This window comes from Odontesthes bonariensis, chromosome 13 (genome assembly GCF_027942865.1).
Source record: "Odontesthes bonariensis isolate fOdoBon6 chromosome 13, fOdoBon6.hap1, whole genome shotgun sequence".
Classification (NCBI taxonomy): Eukaryota; Metazoa; Chordata; class Actinopteri; order Atheriniformes; family Atherinopsidae; genus Odontesthes; species Odontesthes bonariensis.
In genome coordinates, this window is record NC_134518.1 from 22,943,989 (window position 1) to 22,958,601 (window position 14,613).

The 14,613-nt window shown below is 40.4% G+C and overlaps 1 protein-coding gene across 1 annotated transcript in view; it reads right to left on the bottom strand.

The window, feature by feature from the left end:
- Window positions 1-14,613, bottom strand: part of kdrl (kinase insert domain receptor like) — a 43,091-nt gene that overhangs the window by 3,850 nt on the left and 24,628 nt on the right. The window contains exons 18-29 of the mRNA XM_075481635.1: window positions 14,157-14,261; window positions 12,951-13,064; window positions 11,941-12,029; window positions 11,652-11,805; window positions 10,869-10,966; window positions 10,176-10,298; window positions 9,764-9,875; window positions 6,525-6,624; window positions 4,204-4,309; window positions 2,071-2,195; window positions 973-1,051; window positions 602-702 (exon numbers count right to left, since the gene is read on the bottom strand). Coding sequence (XP_075337750.1) covers window positions 602-702; window positions 973-1,051; window positions 2,071-2,195; window positions 4,204-4,309; window positions 6,525-6,624; window positions 9,764-9,875; window positions 10,176-10,298; window positions 10,869-10,966; window positions 11,652-11,805; window positions 11,941-12,029; window positions 12,951-13,064; window positions 14,157-14,261 — 1,306 coding nt within the window. The remainder of the gene's footprint in view (window positions 1-601; window positions 703-972; window positions 1,052-2,070; window positions 2,196-4,203; window positions 4,310-6,524; window positions 6,625-9,763; window positions 9,876-10,175; window positions 10,299-10,868; window positions 10,967-11,651; window positions 11,806-11,940; window positions 12,030-12,950; window positions 13,065-14,156; window positions 14,262-14,613) is intronic.

Sequence of the window (14,613 nt, forward strand, 5' to 3'; positions counted from 1 at the left end):
CCAACAGAGAAGCTCATAAGAGAAAGATTTATAGAAATCTCCCACATATTTGACTTTTTCCTCCAGTAAATTCTAAAGTGAAAACATATTGTCTCAAGATTTTTCAAAATCCACATCTTAAAATCCATCAAAAAAAAAATCTGCGGTATTTTGGAGTAAAAATTGTCAGCCTATGTCGTTCGTTTATGCTCTTGTTGCCTTGACATCCATGACTTGGATCAGCCCGGGAGGTTTCTCATTCAGGATGCTCATGGTGAAAACAAAGAGTTTTTAGTGTGTTCTCTTTAAAACAGCCAAACCTCACTCTGCTTTTGTTTTCAGTCCTTCAGTTTGTCACCCTCAAGCTTTTTCCCTCCCACTCCTCCTTTGCGCCTCACACATGGTACCGTCAGACAAAAGGGAAAACTAGCTGCGGACTTCTTTTTAAGGTAGAAGAAACTTGTGTGTGTGTGTGTGTGTTTGTATGACAGTTACAGTGTCTACATTCTTGCACAGCAGGGAGGTTTCCAAGCAGGTACTTTTTAGTCTCTTTCAGGCTGTCTTTGTGGATTTTCCACTTGTGGTGCATGTAGAGGGTTGATTTGTGGTGCAGCATACGTACGCAAGAGCCATGATGCTCAGAGGTCGGCCTGTCAATGATTCAAAGCACATCAGCGTCTTCATGTTGTCAGAAGAAAGGCCCATCCCACTGTCTGACTGACTCTGAGGAGGATGGAGACAAACAGAGGGGCAATTATTAAATCCACTATGCTTAATTTCTTCTGTACTCTATATTACATGTCTAAGGCAAACAAATACTTGTAACCGTCAAAGTGAGTGCATGAACATCCAAAATGAAACTAAATCTAAACTAAATCACAAAAACATGCAGCATAAGTAAGCAGATCTGAGCTGAGAGCGTGGGCCTGAAATCGAAGTTATGGTGCATATTGTGTGTCTGCTCCTGGGTGAATTTCCAGCTGAACAACTCACCTCGTGGTTCTCATTTCTCACGTTCTCCACGGTGACCTCGTCAAACGTTTTAACACTAGCGGGACGGATCTTGATGTTCCTGGGAGAAAAAATAACAATAAATTCAAGCACCGAAAATGTTCTGTAGCCGGAGTCAAGTCCAGTAACGCAATCGCAGGAAGTTAATCACTGAAATCAACAAAGTGCAGCATTTATGACGATGTACTTTGAAAACACACATTGTTTGCTTTGCATTTCAACACTTAAGAGGCTAAAACAGCAGCTCAGTTTAAGAAGTAACTGTCACTGCTGCTTTTCAGCACCTACTCAATAAACACACTTGGAGGACCTACAAAACCCAAGAGCTCAACAAATATTATTTTAAGTGGATTTAAATCTCCAGGCCGGCTCTGTGGTTTTCAGGGAAATTCCTCTCAGGAGTCACAGGACTGCAAGCTCGGGAGCTGCAGTGTGTATATTTCTTATCAATGCCAATCAGGTCTCTCATTGTCCTCAGCTCAGACCTAAATGTTATCCTGTTGAGTTCAGTCAGAGCACCACTGGGACAATAATTGTTTTGGACCTTTGACAGTGCAAAATGGGCTTTTCTGCTTGTCTGTAACAGTCTGAGTATTGGTTTACACGATTGTAAGACAAGGTGATTTATTTCCTTTGAATGTTTTAACAAGTTCGCAGAGAAGTGGAGCAGATTCGAGCCAAGAAAACCAAGATTCTACAGCCAGACAAGCAGCTCTGTGCAACAGGACGCCGGCAGGGCAACTTCTGCAGGAATTTGGAAACAAAATAAAAGTCAGTTCTGATCTGACGTTGGGTTTGAATTAAAAGGTAAACAAGCTAAAGTTGTTGTTTGAGTCGAACTCAACATTAAAGAAGAAGTGTGCAGAACACCAAGCGCTTTTAGGTACTTATTCAAATATCATAAGGAATGAGATAAAGCTTTGACCAGATTGGCCTCATAAAATTATGCATTTTCATTCAGGAATGAAGTGGTGGACTGAACCCACCAACACCACTTCTGTCCATTGTGCCACAAAACTAGATAAAATGTCAGATATCTGTTTTATTTAAACTAGCCGATGAACAATGAAGCGCTCTTACCAGGTGCCCCCTGAGTCGCGGTGGGAGGTGGGTTGTGTTGGTGTCTCCTCTGCTGGCACTACGGCAGTCTGCTCTCCCACCTTCGCCAGCAAAGCTGTGTTGATGGGTATGTAGTGTTTTCCCTCCTAGATCAACAAAAGAAGCAGATTTACGGTCGATGCTATATGCGCTATGCAAACGCACACATCCACAGGTGGTGGCGAGCAGCCAAAGAAACTAAGGTCATGCCTAATAAATCCACAGCCACTATCATGAAGTCGGAGCGGGCAGCGGCACAGTTCATGACCAGCCTTCCTGCACTGGAAAAATGTTTCACTCGATGGCTTTAACAGACTCAGTCACTTGTAATGCAACATGCTGCAGTTTTCATGCAACATGTCATTGCTTCACTCATTAATCTACAGTAAAGTGACATATGGTCTTTGCAGGAGTGGACAAATGGAATTCTGTGCTCTCGCGCTTTTTGCCTGCAGTCAACTACTCTCAGGTGAAAGGAAAATACTTTGAAGATCTGCCTCCCGGGCCGTTTTGGAGCACAAAGGTACAGGTGTTAACATGGTAAATAATAGAGGACTAAATTCCACCTCTGCTCTTTGGCTATCACGCGCTTTCATGTTCGTATTTTCTTTCAGATTATTATATATGACACGACTAACTACATTGTTCTCCGAGTGTTTTAAAGCGTGGTTCCTTTTTACGAGGCTGATGGTGTCACTTCAAAGGGAACCGAGTGTTTGTGTTGAGCGTTGCTTCCCTTCTCAGTTACAGTGAGCACCCTACTGTACTGAAACTATAATCATCATCGCTGCTTCCTGAATGTGCGCAGGTGTTCATGACTCATTCTGCACAGCTACTGGCTAATATTGTGATACTGTCATTGTTCTACAAAGACAAAACATGTTCAGAATTCTTTAATTATGTGGAGGATTAAAGTATGCAGCATTGTTTCAGCCTTCTTCAGTATTTATTTATAGTGGGAGTCAAACAGCCAATCGACGATCATCAACTTTACTTTTCACACGCTGAGGCTAAAACTTGACTCCACAGTCACGTGAAACAGAAAATATACTCTCCTTCCATCCTATGATTATATGTGTGAGGAGATTATGAAAAGTATTTGGTTTACACGTTTGTAGAATTACATAAAAGCAGCAACAGACAAACAACACATGACATATTATGTCATTCATTTAAAAAAATAAAAATAAAGACAAACTTCAGAAGCAGTGTGTGAAAATCTAAGTACACCCCATCATTCAATAGCTTGTTGAACCACTTTTAGCAGAAATAACTTTAAGTGATCATTTTGTATATCACGATATCAGTCTCTCACATTGTTGTGAGGGAATTCTGAATTCTGGTCGCTTCTTTCTAAATTTATTTCAGTTAATTGAGGTTTGCAGGCATGGACCTTGATTATTTTCTTTTTCAGCCATTTGGTTGTAAATTTGCTGCTGTGTTTGGGATTATTGTCCTGTTGCATGAACCTGTTTCAGCCAAGCTTCAGCTTTCAGACGGATGGCCTCACATTTGACTCTAGAATACTTTGGTATACAGAGGAGTTCATGGTAGACTCAATGACCCTGCAAAACAAGCCCAAAACATCAGCCCTCCACATTTGATATGAGGTGTTTGGTTTTCTCCAAACATGGCGCTGTGAATTGGTCTCATCTGTCCGAAGGACATCGTTCCAGATGCAACTTTGTAAAACTAAGCTGTGCTGCCATGATCTTTTCAGAGAGAAGAGGCTTTCTCCTGCAACCCTTTCCAAAGAAGCCACACTTCTTCAGTCTTTTTCTGGGAAATCTTTCCTCAATGGTATGTTAACCAACACCTGAATGCTTCAAAGCAAACTGACAAAACTTCTGTTTTCTGTGGAGGTGCTCACACTTGCTGATGATCAAATAATCAAGTACATTTGATTAGCAGCACCTGGCTGCTACTAAATTCCCAAGGACATAGTAAGGGTCTACTATATCTATTTTGGCTTGTTTTCTGTTCAATGAATAATGACATGGTGTAATATGTCAGGGGATGGGAAATTAGTTAATTATGTCCTAAAACATATAACTATCGAACTGAACGAGATCACATTTTAATGTTTGAATGCTGCACGTTTTTTGGCTGCCATACCTGTTGCACGCTGGCCTGAAGCAGGTCTCCCAGTCTTTCCACCAGCTCCGTGAAGGTCGGTCGCTGCTGTGGCTCACCCTGCCAGCAGCCCAGCATGGTTTGATATCTGTGAGTGAAGAATGAAACATTGAGCACAAATTGCAAAATAGACTCTAGCCTTCAGCATATTGGATTAACATTCTCAATGCCAAGAGCGGTTTGGGTTGATGCATCATGAAATGTAACACCGTCAAGAAGAGAAACGACCACCTCAAGATTGGTGGTCTTGTCATCTTCAATACACAGACCTTTTCTGCTCCAGAAACCACAGCCACATCTGCTCCACCTAAATCAGCTGTCATCCAGACCATTCAAACATACCCTGCTCTCTTTTTTTTGCGCTTATCCTGAGCCTCTGGGACTGTGTCTAACTTTCCAGACCAGTGAGGGCTCACAGCCTCGATCAGCTTTCTGACAAGCTGTCAACATCTCTTACTCATGAGGGAGGTCTCAGAGCCTTTATGTTAGTTCCCATTACAGTGACCACCCTCATTTCGAGGAGAATTAGAAACAGAGTGCCACTGCTCCTGTTGCAGTTTGGTTTACATCACGTGAAAGAGTGAAATCCATATTTGATGAACATCAATATAAGCATTATGATTCTCTTATATCATCAGGACTTTGAAAACAAATGATTGATCTCTTGCTGCTGTATTGACCCCACCACCTCCACATCTGTGTAGTGTTCTCTGGACCTACTTAAAAAATGCCGAGCAGCTGCGACTCCCACCTTAATGAATGTAGGGCATGCTCGTCCAGGTGGTAGCTCTCCCAACAGTGACAGGATGTGGAGAGCATGATCATAGCTCATATACATATCACTGAGCAGGAAGTGCACACATTGTACGACTGCACAATTTAAACCACACTTCCTGCCTCGCTCTTAATGAGAATAAATCGCACGACCCCACATGTTTTTGAGTCTTAAGGAGCGTGGTGTTTTTGATGGGGAAAGACTCTGCAGAACTAGTGGGAAATGAGCATCCTTTTTTATTGTGCTCCCACTCTCTGCATAGCATCCGCTACATTCCTCTGTGGTGCATCATAACCGGGGATCTCACTAGCAGGCAGTAGGCAACATTCTTGATGAATCAAGACTGCAAGAGGCACGGATGAAATGACGATGCCTGTAACCGCATGTGTTTTTCATCATTCTCGTCCTCAGAGTTTGGGAGGAGGGTCATGGTGTCAAGATGAGGGCTTAGGGGCACCTGTGATCAACTGCACTGCTCTCAAGGGAATCAAGAGAGTTCACCCCACTGAGTCTGAGTGCATCTCTCAAAACTGATATCAGTTGTTTTTTTTTATCTCGGCTTTAAATTAGAGGCAGGCCTCACAACTGTAAGAATGCAAAGCATTCAATCTGGCAGGTCTATTTGCCTCAATGGACAGCCTGAACTGGGATGGAAAGTACAAGAGATTCTTGGCTCTGACTGAAACCTACAATCTGGATTACATTTTGTGTATTACTTTCAATCACCGTCTCTTTTGCGTAGCTGATAAATTCATTCAGATATTTTCTCTCAGCTCTGTACCTTTTGATAATAAATTGTTGTTTAGCAAAATAGCAGCATTATGCTTTCAAAATACATAAGATTAAACTATGTGAGTCATTCTAAATTAAAGCCAGACAAACAAAATAAGCACATGTTATACAGATGTTATACATGTTATACAGCTATGACTGCTGGGTCTGGATCTATTACAAAACCACGTCTGACTCACTGCATTATTGACAAACAGCATCGACTCCATAGAAGATGACTGTCTGTTGTCCCACAGATATTTATGTCCAGAAGAGACTTCCAGACGCTCGAAAAACCTCAATAAAAGGGAACTTGGGCTCCAGAAGTGACATTTAGATGCTCTAGGTCTCAGTTACATGTGCAATATTGTCAGTCAGAAAGCGCTTTAAAGCTTAAAACTCAGAGCCGCAGAACTAATCTGCAGCTAATATTTCCTCCTGCAACACTGAGAGCAGGGTTATTCATGATTCTTATCAGGCACCTCTAAACCTGCTGGTGCAGCTTCAAAGAGGGAGAAGGAAACTGCATTCCTCTTAGTTGTATACTGGTACGATATGGAGGCTTTTACTTTCTGCCTTTATTTTCTGTGGATGAATACAACTTCAATGGGAAAGTCAGATTAATAGGCTAGGACAGATGATCAGCAAATTAGGTCAGCATATTGCTCACAGTCTGTTTCAAAGTTCTCTGGAGGTGTGCTGCATGCTTTAAACTTTCTCCTATGTTCACTGATGTATGACTGGTTGGGATTCTCACATTTCAGAGGGAGCGTAATCGGGCGCTCTCATCCTGGTCCCCTCCTTGAGTCTGCAGCAAAATTCTTCATCAATCTGGACGCCAGGATACGGGGAAGCACCTGGGGGAGGAAAGAGTGGGACAGCTATGTTACATTTAGCACGAGGTATTTGTGTTGCTTTAAAAGGACAATCCCAATTCAAATGCAAAGGAACTGCATGATGTAGGTTGAATATTAATGTGAAGTGACACAATGTTAACATTACTGAGTACAGATGTAAGAATGTTTTCAAAGAACATTGAATTAGTAGTAAAAGCTCTTAGAAATACATAATTAGCTACAAGTTTTCACTATAAAGGACTTTGATCAGAAATGGTTGGATGACATATGTATAACAGTAGTGTTCTTTTATTGTGTGTAATGAGTGAATTACACACAATAAAAGAATTTGCCTAATGTATCACTCACCAACCAAAGGGAGGCCTCACTTGATTTTATTTGCTTTCTAACCACAATGTGGGAAATAAAGTCTTAATGAAGAGCTGAAGCACCTCATGCTCAGCTCACTGTGAAAACATGAGCAGTTCTGTTGGCTTTGGGAAACATCGCTCACTCTCGCTTTTTCTGACAAAATAGTTTTATTAATTTAAATCCCCACGCACAATATAATTAGTCGTCTCTGTGGCTCCACAGCTAGGGTTATCTTACCTTCTAAACCTCGATTAACCAATATTAACTTGCCTTACCTATTATTTAGGTGCCTATTAATGCAAATAGTATTAAACCTACAATCGCTGTAGATGCAAATATGTTTTAGCAACGAAAAAAATCCCAACTATATGTACATTTGTACATACAGACCATTATGTTGCTCACTTCAAAGCAAGCTGTTTTTTCTTCCTGTAAACAAAAGTTTGCTGGTCTATCACTGCCTCAACTTTGCAGTTTTCAAGGTTTAGTTTGGATCAGAACTGACATGTTAAACTCAAAATTTCGATAATAGCACAAACTAACTACTCATCCAAAGCAGCAGTGCCCAGTTACTTTTCTCTTACAGTTGCTGGCTAAATATGTTTTGCTGCTGAGCCGGTTCACAGCATCATATTGCTTTACATCCATGCAGGGGTTCCTGTTTGCTTCTCCAAAATAGCGGCACGCAGACTGCAATCTCTTATCGTTGCTAAGATAAAAGATAAGAGATTGTACTACTTAAACCTTTCTCCCACAAAGATGGAGAACTTGCAATGTGCAAAATTAAACGATCACATCTTATTTGTACCATCTTGCGTGAAATTGTATCTTCAGGAGATGTAGTTATGTTTTACTATGTCGTGGCCATCCCATACTCTTAAACATTTGTATCTAACATGATAAACACCATGCAGGTCTGGAGCACTTTTTGGCATCAACACCATACTAACCAGCTGGATATCTGAACTCTCACCAAACGCACCTGACACACTTTTGCTTCACAAAGCGATCTGAAAAACACTTGAGTTTCCAAAGTTTGACCTCCAAACAAGATCAAGTTACAAAGCTCCCTTCTTCTGTCTTTTTTCTTCTTTTTTTTTTTTTTGCTCGCTTTTTTAACTCCTGATTTATTTTTCTGAGGCCCAGCTAACACTGCCCAGATGTGAAAGTGTTTCTTTAGTGGAAAATACAAAAAGGAACGAGAGAACTATGTGTCATTATGATGTCAGCGTGCTTTCTGTTGGAAACAGTTTGCAATTTGACACACTTTTAACTGCAGTGGGTGACAAAACCAAATTGTTCTGTCTCGAAAGCGGCACAATCAAATGTACGGTATAGCAATACATCCAACTTTGATGACTGCTTCTTACACTTATATTCCCATGGTGGCTTTTTAACATACAATATTTCAAGTTGAGCCTTGCTATAGAAACGTGTTGTGAGCTCTGTGCTGCCTTAAAGGCGGCGGTGTGTTCACAGCCGGGGTGCACTTTTACACTGATCTGGCTGCTTGGTTACAGTGAGTTTATGTTGCCAGCTGGGATGAAATGGGTAACTTAAATAGGAGGTGGATTTAATGTCCCATGCCTGTCTTGATAGTCACAGACTTACACAAGCACTAATGTTTTCTGCACGAGTGGCGGAGAAATAGTTCTCTCAGACTGACAATGCAAGTCCTGGTTCTTTGTCCCAAAGGCATAATTACACAGCTGAAGAAGACAGTTATTACCCAGTACATCTGGTGAGGCTGTGTGGCTGAGGGCACCGAACGAATCCCCCAAGCTCTCCTCACACTGAACATACAGTACATGATTGAAGAAACTGGAGTTTTTCTGAGATGCCAGGATTAATATATACATGAGGATGCTAAGAATAAACACAAATAAGTCCAAATATTTTTATTTTATAAAGGCTTTAACTGTTGTTAACTCTCCAATAAAATATACTATTTTTTTGTCTACAAGTTAGTGTCAACTTCTGCTTGATATCTGCGCTGCAGTGTAGTTTGTCAATGTAATATTGTTGTTGTTGACCTATTGATAATCAGCATTTATGACTAAAGCACGTACAGGTTGGATGCAGGTGCTTTAGGGCTTTGTGGCTCTGTGAAATGTCTCGTCTTGCTTGTGAAGTAACCCTTCAAATCACTGATTGCAGAGGCTAACTACAAGTTGCGTAACTTTATTTGACTTATGCATTTAGTTTATCATAGATATTTGGTTGCTTTTAGCTTTTAAACTTATAATTTTGTCTAAGTATAAGTAAGGCTCCAATGCTCTCTATATTAACAATAATAAAAGCACAAGTGGCTATATGAGGTGCAGATGTTAAAAACAAGACCAAACTTTTACTTCTGTTTAATTTTGAGTAAAAGAAATCCAATTTCCTCCCCCTTTAGTGTAAGATAAAGTCCAAGAAACTTTGTGAGTATGGAAAAAGAGGCAACAAATGTTGGAAAATAGCATCACCCTGCATCAGAACAACCCACCAGCAAACGTTTTGACCAAAGAATGGAGTACAGTTCAAAAGCAAGCCCCTTATAAATCTGATCAAGTGTCATTTAACTTTTCTCTTTTTCCTAAAATTAAGCCTGAAGAAGAATTGAAGAAGAAAAAGATTCTGGTACATCCAATGTAGGAAGACCAACTATAAGTGGAAGACCAAAATGAATGGGTCTTCCTACAGTGAACGGGGAAGGAATTCAATTTTAGCCTTTGTCACTGAAACTGAGTTAAAGTATACCAAGACCTTCTAAATCCAGTGGCCAACAGAAATCCATGAAACTTACCAAGAGAGAAGATCTCCCACATGAGAACACCAAAGGACCAAACGTCACTCTGAGTTGTGTAGATCTTGTCAAATATGGCCTCAGGTGCCATCCACTTGAGTGGCAGTCTAGCCTGTGTACAGGTATTGAGATGAGATCAGTTACTGTTTATCTCAAGTGTGGACTTATCAGTGCCAACTGTAACTGTAGTAAACCCTTTGATTAATTTGAACCAGTTTTAATCTTCTAATTAGAGCTCAATAAACACGTCATCTTATAAAAACTGTTCAATTTCTTTTTTGCCAAATTAGTAGTTCTTGTTTCGCCTGCTGCCTTTCATCGGAAAAGTTGTTGAGCCTTTTCTCCAAAGAGCAATAAATACCAAACAGCTGTGTAAATAATTTAATAAATGTGTAGGTTTTAACAAACTTACATCTCCTTTGCGCACATAATCGGGGTCTTTGTAGATATCTCTTGCGAGTCCAAAATCACAAATCTTTACAACGTTGTTCTCAGACAGCAGGATGTTCCGTGCGGCCAAATCCCGATGAATGCACTGAAGAAAGAGAGGAAAACACAAAATCATGATCAAAAAGATATTAACTTTTAGAACTTCAAGATTTCTGCGTACCTATGACCTCAATGTGGCACACATACTACATGCAGGCTAAAACACATGGTGAAGTCGTCAGTGATTTTACAACAGGAAATGTCTCTTTTTTTTCATATCCAGTCGATAAAAAAAATCTTGTTGTAGGTTACTGTTGCAACAATAGCTTTATTCTCTAATCAGTCTCATCCGGTCTCCCCAAAACTCTGAATGACTTGAAAAATGAATGAGTTTAAGGCTGACATCCTTAACAAACCACAAGGGTGAGATTAACCAACAAACAAAAAGAAAGTGGGCCAAATCAGAAGCTGTATACTCTGTTTTAAACTGTTCTTTGCTGAATGTTCATTCATCGTTTACAACCCTTGAAATACTTTCTGCACGTTGCTGACTTTAAATGACCCGTTAAAGAAGGGTGAGCATGGTGATATTACGCTACATTAGGTAAGATTGAAATAAAAAAAGGTCCATGGCGTAAAATAATGTATGGAGCGGCGTCTTTGAATACGAGGATACCTTGCGTGAAGCCAAGAACTCCATGCCCTTTGCAACTTGGAAACTGTAGCAAATTAAATCTTCCAATGTCAGGACTCTCTTGTATAAATCTTCAGATTCTGTGAAACAAAAAGCACATGAAGTTTTCCTTGTGAAAGTGATTATTCATAAATTCAAGACAGCAATTCTTCTTATCGAGGCATGTTTTCAAACACACTCTGTGTGGTCAGCTCTCTACACCTGCCAGATAAATCAGACAAGATGAAACACAAGCGATTCTCTTGGGGAATCTGCAAAATGTAAAGACCCGGACGATGACAAGACATATTTACAAACCATGCTGTCTCAAACCCGCCTGTTCCCACGCAATCCGTCTTTAAAATATCCGTTTCACATGAACAATGAAAACTAATTTTCCTATTTTTCAGATGTCAGGTGAAACGTGTGGTAATGGGTGCAGAGTGCTGAAGAACTCACAAGGAGGCCTTCCCCTGCCCCACCTGAGTAAACAGCTAATCAAACCAGAAATAACACATCAGAAACAACATGGCTGACGTGCTGAGCTGAAGCCAGAGAGCAGAGCCCTGCTCGGGTCAGGACAGGAAACAAACAGACGCCTCCCCAGACTCAGTGGGGTGACAGTGGCTCCTGCTGCAGTGATTGTGCTGCTGAACAGGAGGAGGAAACGTCCCATCAGACCTGAAAACAATCTGTGGGGAGCTTTCAGTCCTGGGCAGGAGGGACAAACAGGGAGGGGGTAAGAGTGTGGGGGTTGAAGGGAAACAAGACGTGCTTGGCCTTTACCGTCTTCCTCTTCCTCTGAGTCGCAGTAACTCTTATCTTCGATGAAGCCAGAGCTGGCTGAGCTTCCGGTGCTGGCCACACTCTCCAAGCGGCGCTTCATTAGCTCGCTCAGCTCACAGCCCGACCCCGCCGACACCACCTTACCATCCTGGCTCTGACCAGCAACACACACACACAAAATGATAAATGAGAGAAGGTTAAACGCCTCTGACATGCAGAGCTTTTACCAAAAACGTCCCCTCCCACTAACGATGCTGAAGTTGTAGAAATAATGATAAAGCGAGCTCACCTTGTAGACGAGAAAGTCATCTCTCTTGCTTCTCAAATAGTTGGACAAGTTGCCATATTTGCAGAACTCCACAATCATCATTAACGGACCTGTTAAGAGGGCATATTGCATGTAAATATCTCCACAGCAGACGACAGCTCACTTTGAAGGCAGTTTAAGCAAGTAGCAATTCCTCTTTGTCATGTTTTATGGCCCAGTAGAAGTGTGTATTGGTGCATTTCTAATGGCCAGTATTCCCATCACAGTTTTTTTTAATGTTTGTTTTTTTACTTTTGCTGTAATTGTGGGTTTTTTTTTTGTCTGCAACATTTGAACAGACAAAAAATGTACGCATGCACCAGACGATGACAGCGTACAGATGTCATAACTTAAAAAAACCCACTCAAATCGCAGTCACACACACACTCATGCTTACACTATATCAGCAAAAAAAGAGCTTCACTAATCTCCCAACAAATTCCTCAATGCTGCAGCTTCCTGTGGGGTTGTGTGGTGGTTGAAAGCATGAAATAATTTTCAAATCACTTTTTATTTCTCTGATCTACTACTTTGTTCTGTCTCTCCCATGCTTAAATATGCCAGCTCTTGGGTTGCATTCAAGACAACTTGGGAGTCAGACTTTTCAATCTCGAACAAGGAAAAAAAAAAAAAAAAAAATCAAAGAAAATGTCAGACATGGGATTTCCTAGCCGGTAACTTGGTTATTGTTTCTCTAATGTTTCCCTAAAAGTAAACACAAAAGCCTTTTTTTTTTGTTTGTTTACCTCCATCTTGAAGTCAAAATTAGGTAAATTTGAGTTCTCATTGCTCTCTTTTGAGGCAAAAAGGAAGAGAGTTTGAAATATTGTGTAACTACTTAAACCTTTAAAGAGAGGTCAGTCAGATAAAAATGCATTTTTAAACCTAAACTGACACTTAAACAATCAACTTTACAGTAGTTTACTGTCTTTTTGCTATGAAGATTAAACAGCTTCGTAACATTTTATAACTTTTGCATTGTTAAAGCTCACCTCCAGGTTTGGTGCAGGCTCCCAGCAGATTGACCACATTCAGATGATGGCCAATGTGGATCAAGATCTTTAACTCCGACATCAGAGCTTTACGCTCATTTGATGTAGCCCCTCCTGTGACAGAGAATTTTATTGTATTTTGATGTATTATTATCATCATACATCATATGAGGATATTCATTAGGTTATTAAAATCATCTATCAGTTCTAAACTACAAATTCATTAAATCTTCATGAAAATAGTAACAATGCCTGAGTAATGGTAATATGCATGGTAATAGCACCTTCTGATGGAAGACGTTCTCAAAAAAACTAATTTAGAGAATAAAAACGGGAGTTTAAGCAAACTTATCATTTCATCAAAATCAGGGAAAAAAAGATTTAAAGGTGGTTGCTTTGACCAACCACATATCTATTGGTTAGAAACAAAGGCAGGCACAGAGTTTAGAATCCCAGAGCTGCTGCTTTCCATGAAGTTTGACCTACGATTAACCACAGACAGAGCATGTGATTTACGCTCAAACATGACTGATACATAGAGACCAGACAGTGAGTAACAAACAGTCTTATTATTTAACCTGACTGATACATAATTCCCACATCACTATTCACCGTGAAGTCTGTATTTTGCATTTCTAGTAACACACAAGCAAAAAAAAAAAAAACCCAATAAAATTTGTCATTCATCCTGCAGCAACGATGAATGAAACAGCCAAGAAAGTGAAGCCAAAAGTCTTCTTCGGTTTCTTGTTTTTTCCAGTTTTTATTCTGTGCCAGCACTCCTTATTCGCTGAGGACTTTTGGAAAGACAGCGGAAAGCAACTGTAAATCATTCCTCCTTCTAAAAAAAAAAAAAAATAAATAAATCAACGATTTTCCAACTGTTATTGTCCCAAAAAAGTGGCAAATCTAAATGTTTTCATTGATTATTTTGTCCACGTCTCCTACTCCTGTTCACCTGCAGATCTGGGACAGTTCGACGCAAGCTGTCCGACTTGTATGTACAGAGTCACATCATTAGGAAAAGAGAATGGGAAAAGAAACTCTTTTGCTTTGAACCAATAAGCCACACAAATATTAAATGCACATGTGGTACTATAGCTTATGAGCCTGTAATCTGCACATGTAATAAATCTGCTGAAATGACAGATATATGAGTCATCTGCTGCACACATAACAACAGTCGACACAATGTCGACACTTTACCTTTCAGCATTTTGACTGCAACCGTCTTGCAGGTGGAGAGCTTGTCTATCCCAAAGGCTGAGGCTTCAACCACTTTTCCAAAGGCTCCATGGCCGAGGGTTTTCCCTGGCAAAGGCAGAAGATATTTGGTTTGAGTTAATTACATCTTATCAACATCTCGCTGGAGTTCTGATCACCAGGCAATGTTTCAAAAGAATTTATGTTTCACTTGAGCCTGGATGACAGCGCAGGTCAACAATAAGTGACGACCCTTTGCTGCAGCTGCAGAGAGCGGTGACATCTCTCCCATGTATCACTGTGACTATTCTCACCATGAACAACCTTTACAGTGAACGTTTAACCTTTTATTACTTTGTTTCCCGCATCTCTTGGGTGATCTTTTATCGTTTAAGCAGCATTCAAACACCAGAGAAGTTTCCCAATCCACTTTGACAGGAAGGAAGAAGTTTGCCTCCTT